General features: G+C 34.5%; 1 protein-coding gene across 2 annotated transcripts in view; it reads left to right on the top strand.

The window, feature by feature from the left end:
- The window catches only part of EDIL3 (EGF like repeats and discoidin domains 3), a 413,457-nt gene that overhangs the window by 121,505 nt on the left and 264,164 nt on the right, over positions 1–27,788 (top strand). For both annotated transcript variants that reach the window (XM_011284418.3, XM_011284414.3), the window contains exon 2: positions 3,280–3,408. In XM_011284418.3, the coding sequence (XP_011282720.1) occupies positions 3,280–3,408 (129 nt within the window). The remainder of the gene's footprint in view (positions 1–3,279; positions 3,409–27,788) is intronic.

Below are 27,788 nucleotides of genomic sequence, written 5' to 3'. Positions count from 1 at the left end.
TGGACATTCCAGCCTTGTGTGTCGCTCACTTTATCTGGGCTGTTAAGCTCACATCAGTTAATAAATGTTGCAGGAACTTGGTTGTAGGAGTGAGAGCGATAATGAAAGGTACTTGATTTTAGAAAAGTGTATCAGTGTATTCTGTATGCTTGAGAACCTTTGGGTTGTCACTCATGCCTTGCCTTTCTACTGTAGACATTGCTTCTATGAGTACAGATGAATCTATATACATCTACAATGTGCCTTGATCTGTTGACATTGCTGCAACAACAGATCCTGGTCTAGGGAATATAGAATTCCCCTTTTTGTAGTACTGACAATACACAGGATTATGACTGACGTCTCATCCAAAAAAATGTTTGGGTGTTACTACTCAACTTCATGGAATGTACAGGGTTAGCTGATGGCAGTGTTGTTAGTCTGACAGTACAAAGCTGTGTTGCTTTGCTCGTGTCTAGGGCAGAGAGCGATGATCTCGCTTTTAAACTGGTGATTGCCTTTTTATAGAAAATCTCAACAATAATGCCTTTGTTTCTAGATTAATTATCTGGGGGAAGGAATAGTAGTGATTTGGGGGGACTTTAATTTCCTGTTTTATTACCTAGTATTTATTAACTGAATTGGAATTAAATCATGCTTCCATTGCTTTCCCTGTTCATAGCTATCTCTGAAGAGGGTTGAGAAAATCAGTTTTTGCTAGGACTACTTCAAGAGTTTAACGCTTAGTTCTTTTGCCCTAAACTGTGACTCTTCCATTGGATCCAATACAATGCTGTTTGAGTCATCATTCCAAAACACAAATGTGATCATATATTTTCCCATGTACAAAGTCCTTTTCTGATTTTCCAGTGCTTAGAGAGAATCTTCAAATTTTTTGTCACAGCACATAAGGCCTTTATTTACACGACCATGCTACTTTCTGAGCTCCATTCTATCTCTCATATACATCTATGCTCTAATTATTGTGGCCTGCTTGAAATTCCTGGAATAAGCCATGATCTTTTTCCTTTGTATATGCTATTCTCTTTGCCTAGAATGTTGAGCAGGTACCTCCTCCTGTGTTGTTTCACCTCGCAGCACTGAATCTTTTTAGAAGTTTCTGTTGATCCTACACTTTGGATTGTGTAGACTAATTACAGCTCTTACTATGTATGGTAGTTGTTCTTGCTTTTTTATCTCCCATACTAGGCTCTATACTTCTTAATGGTAGAGACTATCTTTATTTACTTCTGTATGCTTCTGTATGTTCAGCACTGACCTTGGTGCCTGCATAGAATAGGTAGTCAAGCAATGGGGCGGGGGGTGAGGGATAAAGGGACAAATGGAAGGATAAATGGAGGAATGGCGGAATGGCTAGCTAGTTATATAAAGACATAGGAAGTTTATTGAAATATCTCAGTAATCAGCCCCCCAATCAAATTCACTCTGTAAAATGCTGCCAGGATAGTCATCTTAAAATATACATATGACCATGTCAAAACTTTAAAATACATGCTAAAAGCATTCATTGGCTCTTCACCTTATAAGTTACAATGTTAACTTTTTAATCTTTACTAATCTGACATATTTATACTTTCTCAGCCATTCCTAACCAAGTAATCCATTGTCTAGCCATGCTAAATTCTATGATATTTCCAACATATATTTATTCTTTTATTTATTCACTTATTTCATGACTCTCTCGTTTCTTATGGCCATCCCAGTGCTAGTATTTTTATCTATCATCTTAATATAGCTAATGACTTGCTTTATAAATGTGACCAAAATCTTACCCTCCATTTTTATTTTTCTAAAGTCTTAGAATGGTTCATCTAGAAAATATAGGAAATAATTCTTTGGAAGGCTCCTATAAGGGAATAAAGTTCCCAAGAAACAGAAAGTGGTAGGAAGTTGGGACACAGATGCTTTTGTAAACTTTGAAAAACCTTCTTCTCTTGATCAGGCGATGGTACTTTCCCCTTTCAAGCTCCCTTTAAAACTCTATGGGTTTCTCTGAATCTGATTTACATCCTGTCTGTATAATAAAATCACACTCATGACTTGAAGCCTGCTTTTCACTCTAGACTTAATCAGTGGTACACTGGGCGTGTCAGGCTGTTCAGAGATAATACCCTTAAGACTTCTGGAAGCCCTTTTATTTAGCTGAGAGAGTCTTCAGGCTGTACCTGAATTATTTGAAATATTTTCACAAGGGCCTTCTAGCCATATCCTTAATTTTATATTTATGTTGAGGCCATGTCTTTCTGACAAAGCTCCAGGTTTGATCTTTCACTGGTTTGGGAGGCTGGCATTGAGATAGTTTTGGTTGTTATTGGTTGGTCGGTTGGTCAGTTAATTATCACAAATCCTCCTCTCTATATTCCTTTTCTTTACTTTCACACTTATCATTTCTTTATTTAGCATGTCTCTTCTTGTAGTACTGTATCAATGCAGCTATTAAAAACCAACTGACACTTTAATATTCTGCCTGAAAATCTCATTATTCATAGGTAAAAAGTCATGAGGTATATTTCTGTCACTAAAGTTTTTCTCAGGTAACAACCTTACCAACTGATTTTCTCTACATAACATGGATAGCCTCACGTTTTCTCTAGGCTCCTCTAGTCATTTTCTTGATGCCTTTCCACCCAGTACCAAAGCCAATGCCATATATTATAGGTTCTGGTTATGGCACAACTTACTTCTCTGTGCCAGTTTCTTTCTTACTGTTACATGTTTCTCTCACTTCAGGCAAACTAGCCTGAATTTATTCTCATGGTCCTGACAGGGTTTGAAGAAGTAGAAAGATTCAAGTGCTTTTTCAAACCTTGGCTGGCTTCAAGTCTCCTGACATCCTATTGGCCAAAGTAAGTCGCCTGGACAAGCCCAGAAATAAACCTCACCCCTTTAGAGAGAGAAATTGCAAAGTTACAGAGTTAAGTGTATGAATTTAAAAAGTTTTTTTTTTATTGGAGTAATTAATAAATCTTTCTACTAGACATATTTCAATTAATCTTTAACAAATCAGACAATATTTTATTGACATGTAATGGAGGAACCCCAAAATGAGTTAATAGCTTTTAGTATGCTATTTGGTATGCAGTGTTTGAATAGAAAATTTCATTTTATGTTACATACCATGTCTTTGAAAAGTGCAAGGTTTCAAATGGGTCTTGCATACCTTATCTGTAAATCTAAACAGTGTGGTGACTCTACTAAAGGAAAATGGAGTATGAAATAGTACATCTCAGTGCCTAAGACTGCAAGCGAAAAGTCATTCTCTGTTTCTTTATTTCTCAGGTGATATTTGTGATCCCAATCCATGTGAAAATGGCGGTGTTTGTTTGCCAGGATTGTCTGACAATTCCTTTTCCTGTGAGTGTCCAGATGGCTTCACAGATCCCAACTGTTCTAGTGTTGTGGAGGTTGGTAAGTGCAAGATTTAAGCATTTCAGTAGTTACCCCCTTTGTTTGCATGAGTGACTGCCAAATTTGGTGTGGTGTAGTATGGGTATTCTATACAAGATTGCTATATGCTGCTAATCTGTTTATTCCTCTATAGTACTCTCAATTTTATAATTTATGTTTTATAATTAAATTATATTTTTATTAATGGTGTTCGCAAATCATTTAAAAATACGTTTTCATGCTTAACACTATATTTCAAAGTCACTACAAGTACTAATCGAATATAATACATTTCTTACCTCTCTAATATTGATATACATTTAAAAGTTTATTCTCACTGAAAAATAATTCCTAAGTCAATTTATTTAAATTAGTCTCTCTAAATAAAATAGAACTTATTTTAGTGACTGATAATATCTGTCAGTATTTTGTAGCTCTTCTAATCATTACTTTTCCAAGACTGAATAAATGAAAGATTATATTACAGCTGCATTGTTCCTTAGAGTCTTCTCTAAAACTTTGCTTTGCAAGTATTCATTAGTCATTGATCATATTTCAAATTTGTTTTCATCTGTGAAGTACTTCATTGGCATATATACTTACGGATTCAGGATCACTTCCATAATTGCCAAATTGTTCCCATTAAGGAAATGGCTGTACTTTAAATAATTTAGCCCTGTGTAAATTTGTGTAGAGATTTTCTCTTTGATTAAAGGCAATATCATGATTAAGGTTGAAAATTTTCTATATTTTTTCACATCAGTACCAAGAAAAATAAAAAGTAGACCGTATCTGTTTAACATAGGAAAACTAAATGTGTTTTGGGTTAAATTTCTGTCAACCTGCATAAACCTTGGAAAATTCAGAGGTTTTGCTGCCTTTTGAAAAATAATTTTAAAGAAGAGAAGTAATAGTGTTTGTAGTAAGGGACCAGTTTGAGTTACTTATCGTTGTGTCTGATACACCTAACCTAGTACCTTTATGCATAGTAGAAGCACAATAACTATTGATTGAATGAAAGATTCATTAAATGAAACTGTCAGCTTGCCATTTTGACTACTAATTACTGGATTTTAGTATGCTTTATTTGTTAAATGTGTTTTTCTTGTCTTTTATATGTATTAGTATCACTGTGTGGTATATGAAAAAATTAATTATGTTATTTTAAAAAGGTACTTTGTTCATTTAATTCATTTCAAATTTAGTTCTCTTCTAAGGCTTTTATTAACTCACTGCTATTTCAGGGGTTTGATACAGTGCCACAGAAATAAAACTATACTAACCACTTTGACCCCGTCTCCAAATATGTATGGTGAATTTCAGGGTTTAATATGAGAGCCATATCCTCAGGAAAGTCTATATCTCTGAAGAAAGTTATAGTCATAAATATTCCCAACAGGAATAAATGAATAAAATAAAACTTGAGTGTTGTATTTTAAGCTCACTAACCTGAAATTGACAGTGCCTTACATTTGTAGTGTGTGATGTTTTTGTTGCTATTTCTTTTCAAAAAAAATTTTTTTTAAGGTTTATTTATTTTCTGAGAGACAGAGAGAGACAGAGCATGAGCAGGAAAGGGGTAGAGAGAGGGAGACACAGAATCCGAAGCAGGCTCCAGGCTCCGAGCTGTCAGCACAGAGCCTAAGGCGGGGCTCAAACTCACAAACTGTGAGACCCTGACCTGAGCCAATGTCGGACGCTCAACCAACTGAGCCACCAGGCGCCCCTTGTTGCTATTTCTAAGAACCAAATCTGGAATTAAGGAGGCAAATGTCTTAAAATAATTTAAAAATCAGTATCTTCATAGATTTCTTAAGTAAATTCTTTAATTCTTTGGTCCATATTTTAAAATTAATTCGGTTTTTATCATTTTATCAGAAGAATGAGACTATGGGCAATAACACTTTAAAAACTAGATACACTGTCATATTCCATGTAGTTCAGTGAGCCTGTGGAGAATAAAATGATTATAGAATTAAATTTTGCTCAGATTCATTACTTTCTATTATTAAAATATTTGTGATATTCAGAAATATGGTAGTTATGATATATTATCTAAGCTCTAGATTTTACTATGTTTTAAGCAACCTCATTCTTCCATGGTATGCATTTAGGAACTATTGTAAGAAATATATTTTTTTATTTTATATTTGATTTGTCATTTAGCAAAGCATATTAGTTACACCAATTCTAATTTAATATCTAACATTAAAATAATAGAAAACAAGTGCCCTAAAAGTTTAAGAGTATCCATGGTTTCTTAGATACAACTTTGTTAAACTCTGAAATAATTTTTTAAAATGTGAGAAAATAAGGGGAAATCAAACAGTTGTCAGATAAGATGCCTCTTTACAACAGACATGTATTTCCTTACATGCCTTTCTATTACCTCTTTCTCAGCTCCATTTTTTCTTGCATATAATAAGGGGAAACTGAATATGTATTAAGTAAAAACATGTATTAGTAATGCTTTTAATATCTATCCTCCTTGAGGGTTTTTTTTTTATATTTTTAAAACTACTTACTGGGACAAAACGTATGAAACATTAGATCATTAAAGACCATCCTGCATTTTTAGTTTGAAAAAATTGATTACTTTGGTGGGACATTTCTGTTGTTGTTTCTATAGCTTTAGACAGCATCAGTGCAGAAAGCATAGAGTATACTAGAATTTTATACAACCCACTCCCTCCCTACACACAGGAAAGTTGTAGATATTTTGATGTAATATATTAAAAGAGAGATTTGAGGTATCATCAGCTTATATATTAGTCCCCCAAAGATGGAGATGTGTCCAAGCTTTCTTCTAAACTTTAAGCCATATACATTTTGTGATTATATGAAGTTTTAAATCTCTTTATTATTAATTTCCAAAGGAAAGAAAATCTTTTCTGTATTGGTTTTGTTTTGATCCCAATTGTAAAAATTATTTTTACTCTGTATATTCTACAATCAAACAGGTACTGTCTTCATTGTAATACATCTGGAAAGGAGAATTTCAAATATTCACTATTCTTAGAGATAAAAATCACTACTTGATATTACCTCAAACCTCATTATTTTGTAGCAACTTTATTTTAAGTTCTTGATGCTACTTATTTCAAAAAGATTCTTATCCAATTTTGTACTTTTATTCTCCCTTCCCAAACCATTTAGAGTCAGATAAGCACAAAATACGGCATTTGCAATCAATCCTCGTATCGCTTACATTCCTATATTATGTGTGGAGGCTTCGAGAAATTGACTCACTCAGGTTTGTGACTTCACTCACTAGACAACATTGCTTTTATTAGATTTAATTCTTAGTCTGTCTATACACTCCAGTATCCATCTTTTACCTCTATCTGTCTCTCTTTCCCTATCTCTCTGTTTCTCTTTCGCACACACATCTCCCTATACAGACATACCTCCACAATTCAATCTTCTCAGCCTCTTAGAGTTATTACAACTCACGTCTGAGAGCTGCAAAAGGCAATAGGAAAACATCTCCATGATCAAAGGAAAGAAAAAACAAAACAAAACAAAAAAATCAAACAAAAACACAAAACTCCTTCACATCCTCAGATGTGAAGACATCAGCCAGGTTAACCAATGTTTGCACAGATGTGAGCTAGATGGTGTCTTTTTCTCCAGGGAACTTGTAGATAGACCACCATGTGGTTAAGCCCCAAATTACTTCTCAATGGCCTGCTCACATTCCTGGATGGCACTGTGTAATTTGGAGGCAAATGTTGACGAGTTTATTTCATGCAGAAATTTCTATTACCAGTGAATATTTTAGATTTCATATGTGAAATTTTGGGAAATTATTACATTGTCCAAGTTCTGTGGCATAATTCTCTTCTATACACCATCAAATTAACCTAGTAAAATAATAACAAGTATAAGCATTTACAACTCAAATACGTAGTATATTACTGCAACCAAAGAGAACAAAATAAGCGATTGACTTAAAAAAAATCTTAGTTTTCATATATTCTTAAATACCTATTGAGTACTTGGTAAGTAATAGTTACATATCTGATGGAATGCAATGGTAAACAAATTTACAGAAATTGCCATCTAGCCAGGAAAGCACTTAAATAAATAAATAGATGAATATGATGGGTATTGTGATAGCAGAAGTATGTGGAGTCATAAGAATTTAAAGCAGGTGTCTTATCATAAGCTAGATGTCAGGGAATGCATGCCTACTCGAAAAAATAAAATCTTGACATGATTATAAAGATTAATTCCAATCTAGCAAGCAGAAAGCCAAAAGTATTCAAACATTGGAAATAATTTTTAGAAAAGATCAGAGATAAGAAAAGTTATGATTCCACGAGCTGCAAGAAATTCAGTGTGGCTAGAGCTTAAAAGGAAGACACATTGTAGCCCATTAAATTTGGAGACGTGGCAGATTCTGCATGTTTTAAGGAATTGGGACTTTATACTAAGACATACAGAGGATTTGTACTTTTAGAATTGGAGGAATTTGCTAGCTACTAGCTAAGAAATCAGGCATAGCTTTATAAGTTATAATTATACAGATAGTTATTGACAGTCAGGGACTATATGAATCAGCCACACGGAGAATAATTTTTCTTTAAAAGACCAAAGGTTGGAAACTGATGAAAGTTCATCAATATTTGAGCAGTAGGTAGCAAAAGTTAAATCTATAAAGGACTCTGAGAAGGAGTGGTCAAAAAGACAAAAGAGAAACCAGAAAAATGTTGCACCCCCAAAACGAGAGGCAAATCGTGTGTCAAGGAATGTATTATCAGCAGTGTCAAATACAATGGAGAAGTTGACCAAGATAAATGTTTATGTTGATTATCTGTCACTGAGAGATCATAGTGCCAGGATCAGTTTTGCTAGAGTTGTGGAGAAAGAGCTGGATTGTGGCACATGGAAGAATTAGAGATAAGATTTTTAAAAAGTGGCTGAGAAAACAAGGAAGCTTTCTCAACTTGATAAAATAATAATAATAAAAAAGATATATCTATTAAAGGCCTACAGATAAAATATTTAATGGTAAGAACCTTGAAGATTTTCCTCTTAGATTAGAAACAAGACAAGGATGCTCCCTCTCACTATTCTTTTCAACTTTATATTGGAAGTCCTAGTCAATACAATAAGACAAGGAAATGAAATAAAAGGCATACATACTGGGAAGAAAGTAATAAAACTGTCTTTTCATGGATGATATGATCATCTATGCAAAAAGAAATCCTAAAGAATAAACAAAAAAATCCTGGAAGTAATAAGCAATTATAGCAAAATTATAGAATGCAAGGTTAATATATAAAAGCCAATCATTTTTCTGTAAACCAGTAATGAACAAGTGGAATTTGAAATTAAAAACACAATAGCCAGAGCACAGAGGATTTTAGGGCAGTGAAAACACTCTGCATAATATTATGATGATGGATACATGCTATTATACATTTGCCGAAATGCATATAGTGTATATTACCCAGAGTGAACTCTTCTGCAAGTTATGGACTTTGGATAATTATGATTTAAATGTAAGTGTGGGTTTATCAATTGTAAGAATGTACCACTCTGGTAAGGAATGTTGATATTGCAGAGCTTATGCATGTGTGGGATCAGGGATTATATGGGAAAACACTATACCTTTTTCTATTTTTCTGTGAACTTAAAACTGTTCTCAGAAATAAGGTCTTTAAAGAATGGCTATAACATTTATCAGTTTATTCATTTATTTGTTTATTCATCCATCAAATATTTATTGAATATATACTATATGCCAGACCCTGTTCTTGGCACTAAGGATATAACCACTAAAAATAGGCTTTGCCCTTATAGATCTTCTAGTCAAATGGGGAATTAGGCAGTAAACCATCATACTTACCATGGGAAGTTCTATAAAGAAAAATAAAGACAACTGTGAAGTAGAATAAGAAGAGGTATATTCTTAGGAAAGATGATTAGGAAAGACTTAGAAGTTTGTGTTTGAACAGAGAGTCAAACTGAGACATATTCACTGTGTATGGATGGAGAGAGAGGACAGTAACGTGAAAAGTGAGTTTGGACTAAGGGAGGTTTTTACTTTAAGATGGGATTGCAGTATCATTATGATTCAGAAATATGACATAAAACTAAGCCTGTGTTTTACTAAGAATAAACTGTGTTAGATGACTCATATAGATATTTCAGTATTATTTGGCATACATTTAGCTATCAGTCTGAAAACAAAAGACATAAACATTGGAATTTGGTAGCAATTTAAAATCCATCATCACTTTTAGAAAAAAATTCCAAGTACCTGTGTTACGAGAGTAGTGCAGTATGGGATAACAAAGGCAGCATATCATTTCACTTATAGCTCTTCCTCTTTATCCTCTCTGTAGTTACATTGGCTTCTGACCAGGTTTTCTCATTTAGAAAAATTAATAAACATGAAGGTGCTTTATTCATCCTGTTCTGTCTTCTCCCGTCCTCTTCTATCATATTCCATCCAAACTCATTTCCTTTGGGAATTGGTATTCCTTTTCTTTTTTTTTAAATTTTTTTTAACGTTTATTTATTTTTGGGACAGAGAGAGAGCATGAACAGGGGAGGGGCAGAGAGAGAGGGAGACACAGAATCGGAAGCAGGCTCCAGGCTCTGAGCCATCAGCCCAGAGCCTGACGCGGGGCTCGAACTCACGGACCGCGAGATCGTGACCTGAGCTGAAGTCGGACGCTTAACCGACTGAGCCACCCAGGCGCCCCTGGTACTCCTTTTCTAACGTGAATTCAGGTTCTTTTAAATTTGTGGCCCTCAGATCTCAACACTGCTAATCTGTCCTGCTTCCATTTCATTATAAGAAACCAGTTACATTTACCCAGGAAAAATAAAGTCTCATAATTTTTTTAACAAAGCCCAACAATTTTCACTGTACATCTTGCCCCCATGAATAGGTAAATTCATGTTTACCTTTAAGAAGGTGATCGCTGTTGGGGCGCTTGAGTGACTCAAGAGGATAAGTGTCCAACTTCAGCTCAGGTCAATATCTCATGGTTCATGGGTTTGAGCTCTGCATCAGGCTCTCTGCTGACAGCTCAGAACCTGGAGCCTGCTTTGGATTCTGTGTCTCCCTCTCTCTCTGCCCCTCCCCTGCTCACTCGCTCTCTCTCTCTCAAAAATAAATAAATATTGAAAAAATTTTAAAACAGAAGGTGATCACTGTCAGAATATCAAGTAGTGTAATAGAGACAGACATTGTCTAAAAGACTTCTTTTTAGTGATCATGAAATATCAGAATGTTAACAAGCTTTAAGTAGATCTCTTGGGTACAGCAAGGCTATTTTTAGATTTCTAAACTTTGGTTGCAAAATGAGAGATTTGATGAATTTCAGTTAAATTATTTATATATTAGGTAAAATTATGAGTAGTTGTCAGGTTTTTTTTCCCCTTAAGATTACTTCTTGGAATAAGGAAGGATAGCTCATGATTGAATCCATATTTCTAGAAATTATCATAATGAGAGCTATTCTGCATAGACTAAAATAGTTGCTCAAAAGCTGCTAGCCATGGATGATTGCTAAGAAATTTCCCAGTCAACTAGACTCAGGGGATTCATTTTCAGAGTTATATCTATATACTTTTCTGATAATAAGAAAGATTAAATATGTGTCATATAAACAAATAGAATTGTACAGTTAAGATGGTAGGTTATTTTTTTCAATATATGAAATTTATTGTCAAATTGGTTTCCATACAACACCCAGTGCTCATCCCAAAAGGTGCCCTTCTCAATACCCATCACCCACCCTCCCCTCCCTCCCACCCCCCATCAACCCTCAGTTTGTTCTCAGTTTTTAAGAGTCTCTTATGCTTTGGCTCTCTCCCACTCTAACCTCTTTTTTTTTTCCCCCCTTTCCCTCCCCCATGGGTTTCTGTTAAGTTTCTCAGGATCCACATAAGAGTGAAACCATATGGTATCTGTCTTTCTCTGTATGGCTTATTTCACTTAGCATCACACTCTCCAGTTCCATCCACGTTGCTACAAAAGGCCAGATTTCATTTTTTTCTCATTGAAGATGGTAGATTTAAGGGTAAATCTTTGCCACATTCTGTATATATTACAGAAAATTTACTTTGTTTTATATATGTAAATATTTCTATAACATAGCTTATAAACAGTCAGGTTCTTGATCTTAAAATGTTTCTACTTTATTGTTAATTACAATGATTAGAATTTGTTAACTTGCAATTTCAAGCCCTGACAATCATATATTAATTCAGAAAAGAAATACAGAACATCAAAGAACCTTAGAAAATATCAAGTACAGAAATCCTCTCTCACCTAGAAGATAAGAGCCAATTTGTGATAAAGCTTTATTTGTAAGAAAAAAAATGTAATACATTAAAAGAAATATTGATGTATACCATTCTAACTATTCCTTTTTTTTTCTTTCTGAGAGTATACCTTTTCTATTGCTTAGGTGTAAATACTTTTATGAATGAAGTGATAGTGGATGTGTATCATTATGCTTTTTCTGCTTAACAAATCATACAAATTTAGTGGGTTTAAACTATCATTTGTCTCTCAATTCTCAGAGCCAGGTAGGTTTCTGCTTGACTGGTGCTGGGTAGTGGAAATTGGCTCAGCTGGGATAGCTTGTCTCTGCTAGATCAGGCTTCTTTATGTGGTGGGGGGAAGGTCTGAAGAGCAGAAGAAAAATCAAGCCCAGATTATAAGCACTTTTCATAAATTTTTTTTTCAACGTTTATTTATTTTTGGGACAGAGAGAGACAGAGCATGAACGGGGGAGGGGCAGAGAGAGAGGGAGACACAGAATCGGAAACAGGCTCCAGGCTCTGAGCCATCAGCCCAGAGCCTGACGCAGGGCTCGAACTCACGGACCGCGAGATCGTGACCTGGCTGAAGTCGGACGCTTAATATAAGCACTTTTCAAATCTCAGTTTGTGTCACTTTAGCTAATAACAGTTTTGATGGGTAGACCTGCCACTTTGTATTGAAAAAGTGAGGTTGCAAGAAAGAATTTTGTGGCTGGTTTGTAGTCTACCACAGAATGTTAGTTAGTTGATTTTCTTTTCCTTTTTAAATATTAAAAAAAATTTCGTTTTCATTGGCAATGCAAAAATATGATGAACATGTTGACATCTTAGTAGACACTTATTTTTATGTTACTAGCTATGAAGGTAATCTGTTTCTTTATACAGGAGGAAAAAGTAAAAGCTCTCTTCAAAAGGGGAAAATTGGTTATGTTCTGTTCATGTTAGGAAATCTATTGAAAAATTAGAAACGTGAAAATGGAAAGTGCATCAAGTTGTTTTTTTATTCTGATTCCGAATGGAATGGCATGAGGTCAGTTGTGGCATTGCCAAAATGTATAATTCTACACGTTCATGAAACTGATAAATTGCTATTATTTATTTGTTTTTGAGAGACAGAGCTTGCATGCATGCATGTGCAAGTGGGGGAAGGGCAGAGAGTGAGAGAGAGAATCCCAAGCAGGCTCCACAAAGAGCCCATTGTGGGACTCAAACTCACTAGTGGTGAGATCATAGTCTGAGTTGAAGCCAGGAGTGGGAGGGTTAACCAAGAGTCAGATGCTTAACCTACTGAGCCACCCAGGAGCCCCTGAAAATTGCTATTTTAAAGTGATAGGCTAAGTGGCAAATTTGGCATTAACCTCTTGAAAAATTTTCTCTTCCGGCTTGACTACTGTCATGGAAAAAAGGTTTATAGGAGACTCATAGATGACATAAAATAGTTAAAATGTGCCCAGCCCTATAATCTCTAAGATCTTTCATATAGTTACTTCGTTTTCTCTTGTTCATTAATTTTTAACCTGAATCCTCTTGATTCTAACAGTTATACCTATTGTTTGTTTCTTTTTAATTGAATTAATTACATATCTGTTTTTGGTTTAAAAATAACATTAAAAATATGGTTTTAAGCAGTCATGACAGGATGTTGATATTTTATCATGTCAGGGAAGTTGACATGTTGCTGGAGAACGAGCAAAATTATTCTTCCTATGATTATAATAGAAAAGAAAATGAAAAAAGTAATTATCTCTAGGTTGAGTTGTTGAATGCCATTATCAGGAAAAAAGTAAGCAGCATGTACACTGTTTTTTTCTTGGATAAAGCCATCTATATTTAAGAATTTATAATTTACATAGAATTTATAATTTACATAGAATTTACATAGAATAGAAATTTTATAATTTACATAGAATTTATAATTTACATAATTTACATAGAAATTATTATTTACATATAATTTACATAGAATTTTCTTTATTAAAGAAGTACTGAAGAAAATTTAGGAAATATAAGTTAATACAAACCAAAAGTATTATCATCTTAAGTCATATACACTCTTATTCTTTTTTTCTATCATTTACCTACATGTTTCTATAGCCATATACAGCCTTGTAAAGAATGATAGCAATTTAACTTGACTCCTGTTATACAACTATGCACATGCATGTTTATGTGTATACATATAGATGCATAAAACTTATACTATCCATAGATAGTTCATATTCTTTAGTGATCACTTTTGTGTTTTTTTTTTCACTTAGGATGTAATATCTTTCCATTTCTTTAAAAATTATTCCCTGACATTGTACAAAACATCTGGTTAACATACCATCATTTACCATCATTTATTCAACCAGCCTGTATTTTTTGATGTTTAAGTTGTATGCAAATTGGCTCTATTATAAACATTGGCTCTATTGATAAACCGTCTTAAATTTTGTGAACATTCACCATTGTCTCCTTAGACTAAATTCTTAGTTAAGGAGACTAACTTGGTTCGGAGGAGTTATTTAAGAAAAATTTTAATATTGTAAGATTGTGTAGGAAAGGCTAAATGCTTTATCATGATGGATTTATAATGAAAAGAAAACTTAGTGGGCTTATATCTATTTAATCATAATAATGAAGATTTGGGATCATTTGATTTGTAGAGGAAAGTAGAGGAGAAAATATAAGATATAAGTTATATTTACATATATAAAATATAAGAGGAGAAAAATATATTTGGAGAACAAAGAGATTATCTGATCAAATATAGTTTTAAAATAACATATAAAGACTGCATTCCCTTTCATTTTCCACTTAAACAATTATTATGTAAGGCTACCAATTATTTTAAAAGGAACCACTATAAACACATCTTAATATCCAATTTGGTTGACAAAAGCTGTGAGGAAAGAGCTGTTCTCTAAAATTCAGACCAGTAAGAGAGGGTATAGGCAGAAAAGTCTTAAATAATGGCTCTAGAGCTTGTAGAGTACAGAGCTAACTTAAGATAACAGGATTAGAAAAAGCCAAACAGGGTTAGATAAAGGTAGGAAGTGGGGAAATGATTAATATTACTCTAATGGAAACGAAAAGTCTATTGGCTGAATGGTAGAGTGTTTGCTCTCATCTGCCCTCTTACCATTAGCTGAAGATAAAAGGAAGAGTAAGAAATGAAGCATTAAATATTCATTGCAAAGAAGTGTCTCGATAGGTTGAAATTTATTTCTTAGAACTACTAGAAATCCTGTAGTAATTAATACTGGTAAACTAGATAAGCTAACTACTGCTAAATCTTACTGAGGCCTACTGTGTGCTAAAATCATGATATTTGTTGTGAGGGATTACTCGAGTAAAGCATAGTGGTTAATAGAAGAAATAGAAGGCATGAAATCTTTTCTTAAGGAGCTTCAAGAAGATGTCATTGTTTGTGAAGATTTATTTGGCCACAGTCCCTGAAGCCATAGGAATGTTGGGTGACACTTGAAGGTAACTTTGTACTTTAAGGCAGTTGGTCTAAATCAAAGTATTCATGTGGAGGCAGATTCTATAATGCATATTATTTAAAATACAGTGACAACACATAATTTTTAAATGAGTCATATAATGATTGAGAATTTGGGCAGAATCCTTTTCAGAATATATTAAATTTTTCCCTTTGAAAGTATAAAACTCACCAAATTATGATTTAAAATGGACAACAATCAATATTTATTGTTCTCTTTATTTTATTTTAATCAAGGCTTGGGAAATAAAATAGGGAGGACACAATTTTGTTTCTATCTCAGCAAAAGATACAGCAATTCTTAGGATGTTTTCTTAAGAACTAACCCTTGGAAAAGACAGCAAATTTCAAATAAGAATTGGCAACTTCTTTTCAGGGCAATGTTGTAAATCTCCATAATGTCTTTATCTGGTAAGATTTTAATTGAGAAATCAGAAGCCAAGTGCTTTATCCAAATCATAGAGAGCAATTGGGTATAGGACTTGTTACTGTTACTCACTGACGTAGTAGCCACAAACATTTTCAACAAGATAGACGTCAGTTGTGTCATTTAAGCTCTCTTTCAATCAAAGGCTTTGGCTGCCCCAGGAAATGGATAAATCAAGGTGCATCATAGAACATGCTCTGACCTTTAAGGTCAGCATCTATTAATTATTCAATTATGGAAGTCAAGCTATATTATTCTTCACAATGATGTCCTGACCCCAAACTTCTGTGCTAAGGCTCACCTCCCAACCAGGCATGCTAGCTATTAGGCCATCACATCATGAACATTGAAGGGGGTGGGCAGATAGTCTTTTTATGCAGTTTACCAATCACCATAATGCCAAGGACATTTTTTTTCTTCATCCTCTTCCTTTTAATAATGTCTTTTATTTTTAGAATACTCTATTCATTAAAATGCTAATATACATATTATTCTTGTTATAACCTTGAAATAAACAGTTGAGCTAATACCATTCTCAGTGTTAAATAGGAAAGTGATAATGTGATAAATGTAATGACTCTACCAAGGTCATAGATTTCTCCTCAACGGCAGGCAGAACAGGTGTTAAACCTGAAGTTTTGTCCCATGGACTCTCCACAGTCCTCTACATTCAAATTAAACTGTGCCTGTTACACATATGGGGATGGATGCTTTGAACAATGAGAGAAACTGGAGATGTAATAATAATAACAATAACAACAACAACAACAACAATAGTACCTTTACTTACAGTGTTTGTCACATGCTGAGCATGCTTCCTTGGAATGTTGTAGGAACACATTCTTTAAAGGATTGCATCATGCTACAGTGGTTAAAAACTGAATTCAATCCTGGCTCTTCTATTTACTATCTCTGTTACTTTGGGCAAGTTGCTTAACCTCTCGATACCTTAGTTTCTTATCTGTAAAATTGGGGTAATAATAGGACGAACTTCGAAGGGGTTTTGTTCAAATTATATGAGTTAATATATGGAAGGGTCTTGGAACAGTGCCTAGCTTATAAGAAGAGGTATACGAGGAGTTATAAAATAAATAAATATATATGTAGACATTTCAGAAGCTATATGCAGAAATCAGACTTCTAAGTTCCTGAATATTCTTCCATCATTTTAGTCATTAATAACATTATTTAAATGTCCAATAAATCCTGATCTATTATTTTTATGTCAGGATTTTTTTTCTGCTTGTGCTTGAATATGCAAACTGGTGGCAATTTACCTGTCAGCTTTTAATTTTTCAAAAATTTCTTTCCTTCAAGATATAATTTGACAAATCACCTCACTTGGAATGGGAAAAAGAGAACCCGATGTTTTATTATTTGAAAATTATGAGTAATGTAAGTAATGCTTGCATAATTAGGAATCAGCCTTTTAGGACTATAGCTTTCCTTATGCTCACAGCAAATAACTTATGAATTGATTTTTCTTTATAAGAGTACAAAATAGGAATCTGTAAGGACATAATAAATACCAAGATGAAATTTATGGTACCATATTAATATTAGGTTCTTAGATGTGATAGATCAACAGTAAGCTCTTTGTGGCTTTGCATAAAGATTGAATCACAGAGTAGAAAAAACCACCAGTATCTTTCATTTAACAAATATAATTGAGCATCTTTTAAAAGCTCTTCCTGACCTCCCGAGGCTAATCTCCCCTTTGTCTGTGACCCCTAAATAAAGAACTTGCTCTCGAGATACTTATGTTTGGGAAAGGATTATAAAACACACACACCAGTAGCTATTACATAATGCAGTAAATAATCATCATAAGATGAGGACGAAGTGCAATAGATATCAAGAGAAGGAAAGGTTACTTTGAGTCCCAGGGATCAGATTTGACAGCTAAAATAGCTTTTAAAATGGGCTGGTATGGAAGTGTAGTTCATTAGCAATGTTATTAGATGAGAACATTTTAAGCAAAATGCAAGATGATAAACACAAAGATGAGAAACTTGAGAACATTTTGGAAGAATTAGAATTAGTTGTTGCCCAGATTATTTGGTGATTTTAGGGATGTTTGGGAGCCAGACCAAGAAGGCAGTTCGGACCTATATTATTATGTAGGACCTCTAGACATCCTCTCAAACTATTCTCATTATATAGTTTTCAAAGTTATTAACAAAATTATGCCAGGAATATGATTCTAGGGTCTCTTTTGATAATATATTATTGAAACATACAAGAAATATACACACACACACACACACACACACACACACACACACCCCAACACAAAACACTTTACTGAACAGTATTTGAGGTAATTTTTAACTACTACCTCAGGCTTTTCTTTTATGGATTAAATTGTACTACTTTTTACTATTACATTTTATTCTACCTCCAAGGTCTTTTTTTTTTTTTTCATTTCATTAATTATTGTGATTGTTTTCAGTTAGACTGGGTCTGGTATATAGTTGATTTGGAAAATGCTGAGTGTAGCTTATTTATTGAAATTAGTGCTAATTTCTAACCTAGAATTTATCACCAGAAATTAATTGCTGGAGGAAACACTATAAAGGTCTAAAGACAGTTTCCAGAAGAGTACTTCTGTGACTATAAATGTCAGCTGATATGTGGAAAATACAGTGAGAAACCACAAAATATTTATATTCCTCTGGATGGATACCTAGTGCCAGATACTAAGGAAACTATTTCAATAAAGACAAGTGTTTGGTTTTCTTGGCTGTGGACTTAATCAACTATATATGAAATACATGCAAATGAGATTCTTTGCTAGAAAGAAATAAGAGATTGGAAGAATACCTTTAAGTCTAATTCAAAATTTTGTAATTTTTTTCCTATTGCTAAAATACATTTAACATTGGTGCTAAGCCAGTCATATTCTCCCTTGACCCCTTCCTGAAATATGACTCCCTTTATTTTATGTCTTCCTGCCCCCTGCCTTTTTTTTTTTTTTTTCTGCCCAGTCTTTCTCTCACACAGGAAGAAGATAAGATTAGTAGTCCCTAGTATTCTGGTAATTGGTATAAGGTGGGGCTGAAAGAAGAAGGGACAGGAAATTAATTCTTTACTCTTTTAGTAGCTAATACAATGTTGTGTTATTAGTTGTGACATAGCAGCCTAAAGAAGGCAGGTAATAAGGCCATTGTATTTTGTCCTAGTCAGATGTCATCTGGAGATCTAATTCTTGTTGCTGTATTTCAAAATACCTTGACAAATCTGAATTTATCAGAAGAAGGTTAAAAAAAAATGATGACCATGGTGTAGGCCATGATATATGAAATTAAGTAGAGATGTTTATCTCAGTTAAGAAGAGAATTATGGGGGATATGATAGCTGTCTTCAGATATTTGAATGGCTGTTATGTCAGAGAAAGTGCCACATTATTCCATTGTTTCCCAGAGGCTAGCTCTGGGAGAGCGATGTGACATATTTCTTTGTGAGGTCATAAATTCCCTGCCACTGGAAGTTTTGAAGGAATAGTTAGATTTTTAGTTGGAAGCTTTGACTAAGTGACTTTTTAGTTTGGTTTGGATGTAAAATTTTGTTTTTTCAAAGTTGCGTATATTTTGTCTGCTGAATAGCCTATCTCCTTGGCTGTTTTTTTTTTTCCATTTGGTAGAGTAAAAATTAATAGTATGCATTCACAACTTGAAAATAACCTCAAAGATAGGAAGAGTGGGGCTTGGGCCCTCCCTAAATAGCCCTGTACCTTTATTCAATTTCCTTTTCTTAAAGTTAGACCTGTCGACTTTTTTTCTCAGTTGAGTTATTTAAAGACATTTCAATTAAGGAAAAATTTGGCCTAGGGAGACCAGTTTTGCAGATAGGGAAATCACATTGTCAATGTCATTTGATTAATGCCTGAATGCGATATGCTGACCCTTTTTCTTTAAAGAAGGTCCTAATGATTCTGAAAAGAAAGCATTTAATTTTACCTTCTTTTGTAACAGGCAAGAGGAAACACAATCCTCTTAAGCAGTCATTAACTGACTACAGAATGTCAGTGGCACATAGGTTAGTTGAGTTCTATATAGCCAAGCCGAAGCCGTGCTTTATCTCTTAAAGTTAGTGTCTTTGGGATGAGTTCACACTACATGAAAACAATAATTCCCCTAGGCCAAAGAGAAACATAAATCTGCCAGAGATATCTGCGCTCTCTTCAAATTAGACCTGCCCACTGTTCCCCCGCCTTCATCTTTTGATATCTTTTCAAAAGATATTTTAATTAAGCCAAGTATGTGGAACTATATTTTGAGAACTCATTTCAAAGCCATCATAAAATTTCTGAATTCCTCTTTGTAATATAGGCAGTGAAAAAGGAATGATATTTTGTTAAAAGGTTTCACAAATTTCTAAAGTAGTAAAATGTCATTTTTGAAATAGATGTAACACATTAAATATTTTCTTGTGCACACACAAAGACAAATCGTATGCCAAGATTTTGTAATATAATAAAGTAGTTTTCTGTCTTCAAATGGCCACCATTTATTTTTCTTAAAACATTGAGGTTTTATATTACTTAATATAAGACTATAATACTCAACGCTCAACCCTAAGGCTGAATCTGTCCAAGCACAGAGCTCAGCCATTTCTTTGTCTCTCTGCCTTGTACTACTTTGACAAGGGACACTGAAAGATCTACGTGGTCATCATTAATGGTAACTCTATTGTGAGAGTAACTCTCACAGGAAGAAGGCACAAATATCTGGGGCCTTCTGTGGCTCTGTCAGTTAAGCCTCCAACTTCACCTCAGGTCATGACCTCACGGTCTGAGTTCTAGCCCCACATCAGGCTCTGTGCTGATAGCTTAGAGCCTGGAGCCTGCTTCACATTCTGTGCCTCCCTCTTCCTGCCCCTCCCCCACCCACACTCTGTCTCTCTTTCCCAAAAAATAAACATTAACAATTTAAAAAAAAGGCACAAATATCATACTATCCAATATATTTAAGAAGCATGTCACTGTAGATAGGCTGATGGCATAAAAAAGGATTATTTAAAAGCCTTATTTATAAAAAGTGAGTATTTTATATTGTGCATAGTATTATGAGCTCCTATTTACTTAATGAAATGTGGTCATTTATTTTGTTTCATGTTTCTATCACTATTCAAATGGAGTCTGATTATTCATTGCAATATTATTTGTAAGAGAGATACCCCTTAATCCATTGAAATATCATTCAGTAGAGTTAAATAAATTATGATATATCCTTAAAGTAAAACATTATTAAATACTGTCTATAGTCACTGAGTATATTGACATAGAAAACTACGTGCAAATACTAGTGTAAAAAGCAAGTTGTAGAACAGCACGTGTTGTATAATTCTCTTTTTATTTATATTATAAATAAATATATGTATTCATATGTATATGAATTTTGCTTAAAAATTCAGCTTATGGTGAGTTTTTAATTGGTAATTTAGATGATTTAATAAATATACTTCTAATTCCTAATTCAAACCTTAACCCATTTGGACAAGGTTTTTTTTTGTTTGTTTTGTTCTGTTTTGTTTTGTTTTTTTGCCAACCCCCTAATCAGAAAATCTCTTCTGACATTAACATTTTATGTGCAATGATTCTGTGGTTTCCTTAAGTGGATGCTGTCACTAAGATTTGTGTCAATATTGCTGGTCTATCCGGGACCTTTTAGTTTTTTGTTCTTTTGGTTTTAACAGATTTGCTTTTTGGATTAGTGCATTTGTCCAGACTTATGGAAATGACTTGAGGTTGAAGTGAGCAGTTTCCCACACATAAACAAAGCAGAAATCCATAGAACATGAGCCTGATGGTTTCAGCTTCTTTCTGTCAGTTGCTGTGAAGCAAAATAGTATGGGTGCTGTGACCATCTGAATGTCACATATGATGTGCAGGTAACCGTCACTGCATGGCTTTCCTAGTCACATTACAGAGCATTCTCATTGCAGAATTATTTTCTCTCTCCTATATTAAACTTTCAAAAAGGTTATGAATTAATTTTATTGGAAGTTGATAAATCTGAGCAATCATATACATATTAACTGCTAATCTACTTGATCCCTTTCAAGTTTCTTCTTTCCATTTATCCATGAATTTTCTTAGGATACCTTAGATTTAATTACCAACCCTTACTTTACGTGACTCAGAATACTGTAAAAACAGCTGTTATATTCACTTACTGGACTTAAGTTTCTCATCTCTAAACTTAGATAGCTTTCCAAAAATATTTACTCAGTACCAATTATGTGCACTATACAAAATTAAAACATAACTGTTGGCCTAAAAGAAGTATAGTAGATAATGTCCAGCTTGCGAACAAGACTGTAAAATATTGCCATTTTGTTTCAAGCCAGCTTTAGGTTATAGTTTAAAAGTCAGTGAGGCGTGAAAGGGGACAACTACACAAATATGGAGACTAAAATAAATACTAAAGAATTAAGGATGGTGAGATGTGAATTGAGTCTACGGGGATGAGATGAATTTGGTTAGGGAGGGAGGACAAATGGAATAAACAAAGGATATTTGAGGACAATTGAATAGATACAGGAGATAGTGAATTATATTCCTTTGTAATGTCGAATCACCTAAAGATCTTTAGTACTTCCTTTAAGTAGGACCATGTATCCTAATTATGTCCCCAACGTCTCTTTAGTACACATTGGGAGATGAGTCATATTACTTCCCAGTTTCCCAATACTCTGGTTTAGTTTTATAAATTGTGTATTTTTTTTAACTCAGTGGTAAAAAATGAAACTAAAGCTTCCATTCATTTTTTTATTATTTTTCCCATTTGTACCTCTTTCTAAAATGAGAAAATTGCAAATGCACTGCTAATTGCTATTAACATGATACACTGTATAAGTAGCTTGTGAAACCCATGTGAGCTATATTACTACTAAACATAGAAAGTGCATTTCGTGATGCTATTTTAATGAATCTATTTAATTAATAAGCTGTAGTTTGATGCTTTTTTGAGTTAGTTTAAAATCACACATTTGTTTTTTCATGAGATGATCAGATGGTCATTACAGTAACCATTGTCTTTTTAATTATTATTCTTTTTCTCTCCTGCCCCAAGAAAGTAAATCTGATTTATATAACTATATATAGCTATATAAGTTAGTATATTTAGATCTATATAACTAAAACACAAATGAAGATGTAAGGCTTTCTCTTTGGTAAGTCTAGTAATGCAGCTTAATGAAACATCTGAATTTTATTGAGCAACATAGAGGAGTATATTAAATATTTATCCATGTTTTCTTTCTTTTGACAAATATTTCTTGAACTTACAACATTGTAGACACTATTTGAAAACTACAGTTTAATGGTAAGCAAAACAGTCACATCCCTGACCTCATGAAACTCCTAGTCTAATGGAAGAGACTAATAAACATATAAATATATACTTACATACTAACTGCATGTATACATACTTCTATGTACTCTATATTATTAACTATACTCAATAGATGCTGTTCTCCAAATTTAGCATCGAAATCAAATTGCACGTGAAAGACTGATAGAATAGAGAAGACTTTGTAATTCTCTGGACACTTTCAATGCAAACACAAACACATTGTCTGTTGTTTCTCATTGTGACTGAAATATTCTGCAGTTCTGAGAGTGTAGAAACAACCAAATCATTTGCTGTCTGAAGGTTTTGGCCAGGAGAGAATAACATTCCTCTTTGTATTTTCACACAAAAGTTGATAATGGCAACCTGTAAGTCCTGAGGCATGTTCTCATTGGGCCATAGGCAAATAAATAAATAAATAAATAAATAAATAAATAAATAAACAAACAAACAAATAATAAATAAAGAATAAAAGAAAAAACATATAAACCAAAACCTATCTCTGAAAACATCTCTGAATACTTCCAGAAACAACTCTACAACCTATTTAAATGATTGAGTTCATAGATTTGAAACGATAATTTACTCTTCTTTGCATTAATAATCACGCATACACACACATATTCACATTTATAACATTAAACATCTGAGCAAGCATGAATAATCATACATAAATATAGTTGTTATTTTTACATCAGTGCAGTTGAATAGAATCTAAAACATTGTCAGAGTGTAAGAATATATATTTCTTATTTCTTTGATTATGGAAATAATGAATTACAGTGATAATTGCAAACTTGAAGAACATATTTGGTACATAATTAATGAGATTTATAATATAGCAAACAAAATGATCCATAAATCAATATGAATTAAGTAATATCCATTTACAAAATAGATTATAATATGCTAAGAATTGTATTTTATTTCTTTCATAATGGGCTATTTGTATTTGAGGGTTGAGCCACACTGAGTATAGAATTGTTTCTGGGGGCACCTGGGTGGCTCAGTTGGTTAAGTGTCTAATTCTTGGTTTCAGCTCAGGTCATGATCTCGTCGTTTGTGAGATCAAGCCCCACATTAAACTCTGTGCTGCTGATGTAGAGACTGCTTGGAATTCTTCCCTCCCTTGCTGCGCATCTCTCATGCTTGCTCACCCTCTCTCAAAATAAAAAAAAGAAATTAATTAAGTTAATTAATTAATTAAATTTAAAAAATAATTATTTTTGAATGGATGGAAATTCCATGCTATAAAAGTTTACTTAAAACACCCAAAGATAAGGAACGCCTGGGTGGCTCAGTCAGTTAAGCGTCCTACTTTGGCTTAAGCCATGATCTCTTGGTCTGTGAGTTCAAGCCCTGCCTCGGGCTCTGTGCTGACAGCTCAGAGCCTGGAGCCTGCTTCAGATTCTTCATCTCCCTCTCTCTCTGCTCCTCCTCTGCTCCCACTCTGTCTCTCTAAATTAATTAATTAATTAATTAATTAATTAATGACACTCAAGGATAAGGCCAACAAAAAACAGGAGATTATAAGAATGTTGATACCATGTAGAGAGACTAAAGCCTATCCAGTGAAGAAGTATGTGTGTTTTGATATCATATGTGTATCAGGGTAATACACAGCCTGTCGGGTTTGGGTAGTTATTGTCCTTGACGTTGGGTCCTGTGGAACAAAGGAGAAAAGGAGGGAAGAAGGGAGGAAAGAAGGAAGTACACAGGTTGCCTTCTTCTCCTAAGTACTAACCCAGTTCATGAGCATGTACACTGCCAAACCATCCTGAAAAAAACAGAGACCAACTTCAAAATTAGAGTAGGTTTATCATATCAAAACATGGGGTGGTGAGCTCTGTGGAACCATTTGGTGCTGAGAGCCCAGCTGCCCTCTGAAAGCACCGCCCAAGACTGTATGTACTTTCCTTCTCACTGCCTCAGAGGTAGTTAATTCCTTATCTCTCCTAATGTATTTTAAATGGGAACAACAGAACAGGTTACAGTTGTGCAGAATGCCACTTAGTTGCAAATAGAGAGAACTCAACTAAAACTAGATAAACAATAAATTAGAAGTATTTTTCCTCAGAACTGCAAGTCCAGATTTGGGTAAGGATATGATTTAGTGCCTGAACCATATCATCAGTAAATTTCATTCTATTTTTCCATTCTGCCTTTGAGCAGGATTGGCTTCTTTATAAGGCTGACTCCCATTATGGTTGCAAAATGTCTGCCTGCTTACTTTTGGGCCATAGATTTCCTGTCTGTATTTAAAGGAAAGAGGGAGAGAGGGTTATTTCCAGATGCTTTCCCAGAAGATTGAGGAAGCCTCCCTTCCAAGAGCCTCACCTCACCCGAACACATACAAACTTGACCTTACACATCATTATCCCCAAATGGGTCATATACTTACCTAGACGAATAATGGTGGCCAGGAAAATGGAAAAGGTTTACTTAGTTATGACATACAAACTTCCCCTCTAAATCCACAGCAGAAGTCCTCTTCCCCCAAAGAATTGATGTAGATACCCAAATAAATCTGAAGATGATACAAGAGAAAGAGCATTGAAAGCTGATGAAACAACCCTAGTACACATTGCAAAGGGTTTCCTATAAGCCTGCTAATTTACTGCTTCAGCTCTGACAACTGAACCCATGGCTCTTTCCTACTGCAGCAAACTTTGATGGGTAGAGCCGTCGCACCTGCTGCACTTTTTAAAAATGCAGAAACTTGAGGGGCGCCTGGTTGGCTCAGTCGGTTAAGGGTCTGACTGGCTCAGGTCATGATCTTGTGGTTAGTAGTGAGTTTGTGCCTCGCGTCATGCTCTATACTGACAGCTCAGAGCCTGGAGCCTGCTTCACATTCTGTGTCTCCCTCTCTCTGCCCCTCCCCCACTCACGCTCTCTCTCTCTCTCTCTCTCTCTCTCTCTCTCTCTCTCTCTCTGTCTGTCTCAAAAGTAAATAAACATTAAAGAAATACATTTTAAAAATGCAGAAACCTGAACTAACACCCAAATTCAAATTCAGTAGATCTGGAACATTTTAAGGAACACCCAAGGTGATCCTTTTATGGGCAATGAGAAGATCACACAGCTAAGTTCTCTACATCAGATACATATTTTTAGTGTCTCTTTTTTCCACTGTCACCATAATTTTCGTACATCCTTCTGCATTGTGCCAGGCAGAGCAATACAGAGTTACTTGTTTACTTTTGTTTTGCTTGGTGCATGTGTTTTTAATTTCCAGGGTTAAAGGAATTGCATGTGACAAAGACATATGTATTTTTTTGATTTGCTGATTTCATGAATTCTAAGAAGCAAATAGGACGAGTGAAAAATAACTTGGGTAGCATGACATTATCTTCTGTGGTGATCATTTCATCTGAATCTCACTAATTAAGCCACTAATGTCCACTTTGAGAATTATTTGTACTTTTGGAGCTCTAGCTGCCTCCCATTACTAGTTCACCATGTTTTGTCTGGATGCCTACACACAAAACATCTTTGCCAGAGAGAACTATGACAGTGAATTGATACTAATACTAACCCTTTTGTATGCACCTGTGTGTGTGTGTATGTGTGTGTTTTAATATAGTAGGAGTGTTGGTTAGTGACATCTTTATATTATGAGGAACCACTGTTATGGAGATATTGCATAGAAATAGAATTCAAGGCAGACTTGTGTATCTGCTGACTCTAACATGGTTAATCTGTTACAAAGATGTTTTTAGGTATTACAAGCTTACGTGGAGCTTAGTGCACTGCTTAGCCCAGAGGCTTTGGTTTTAAGACATTCTAATTGCCATGTCTTCTATAAATTTGGAATTGTCTTTGCTTCAGTGCTGGCTAGTTCTTTCCTAAAATGTCTTGCTTATCCATCTATAATGGAGGGATAAAATCTTAGCATTTCTAATCTCTCTTCCTTAGGCATCACATGCTTAGGATATTTTAACTGCATGCTTGGGATCTCACCTCCTGCATCTATCCCTGGGTTGTAAGAGACACAAAGAAGTTTCCCAGTCCCTTCATCCAGCTTTTTTCTGCCTTATACTTCTTTCTGAGTAAGATTATCAGATATCTAGCCAGTCTTCATTCCATGACCCTTTTCCCCCTTTTCCCTCTCTCTCTTAGTGGATACTCAATCAACACCTTGGGAGACAGGCATAGCGGACAGAGTTTGGTTTGAAAGCCACACTGACATGAGCTCAAATTCAAATTGACCTTAGACTAATTGCTCAGTCACTCTGAACGTCTGGATCTTCATCTATCAAATATGAGTCATTTTCATGTCATCATAGCTTTATAGAGTTCACACACATAAAGTGACCAGCTTTGAGTGCTTTTATTTCTCCACTTTGAATCTCCAGACTATACCAACAATGACCATCTAAGTCAGCACTTCTACAAGACTTTATGGTATTTTCCTAAAAGGGAATTCCTGGAAGCCACTGACAGTTTTCCTCTTTGAACATGTTATGTTAGATTTTGGACATAATAAAGCAGCAAACGGCTTTTTAAATATTTACGTTCTCCACCCCATGCATGCCAACTCTGTTTGCTCTCTCTGTTCCTTTATGTGCCAAGGAGACAAGCCAAACAGTGAGAGGAAAATACTGTCAGGACACAAAGTAACCTTGTCTAAGGTGTACTCTGTGCAGATGGAAACTTAACGGAAAAGAGTGGAAACTGCTCCCTGGTTACACAGTGATACCTTGATTAACGAATCACTTGGGAACAAAGCTCCTTTATAAGCAATTCAGTTGAGTAAATTTTTATGTTAAAACTTCATGAATCAATTGAAATAGCACTGGCTGGTGTCATATAATTCAACGGTAATATTCAGAGTGAACTGAAC

This window comes from Felis catus, chromosome A1, assembly GCF_018350175.1.
Source record: "Felis catus isolate Fca126 chromosome A1, F.catus_Fca126_mat1.0, whole genome shotgun sequence".
NCBI lineage: Eukaryota > Metazoa > Chordata > Mammalia > Carnivora > Felidae > Felis > Felis catus.
The sequence above is the reverse complement of the archived record's forward strand: the minus strand, read 5'-3'. Positions and strand labels throughout refer to the sequence as shown.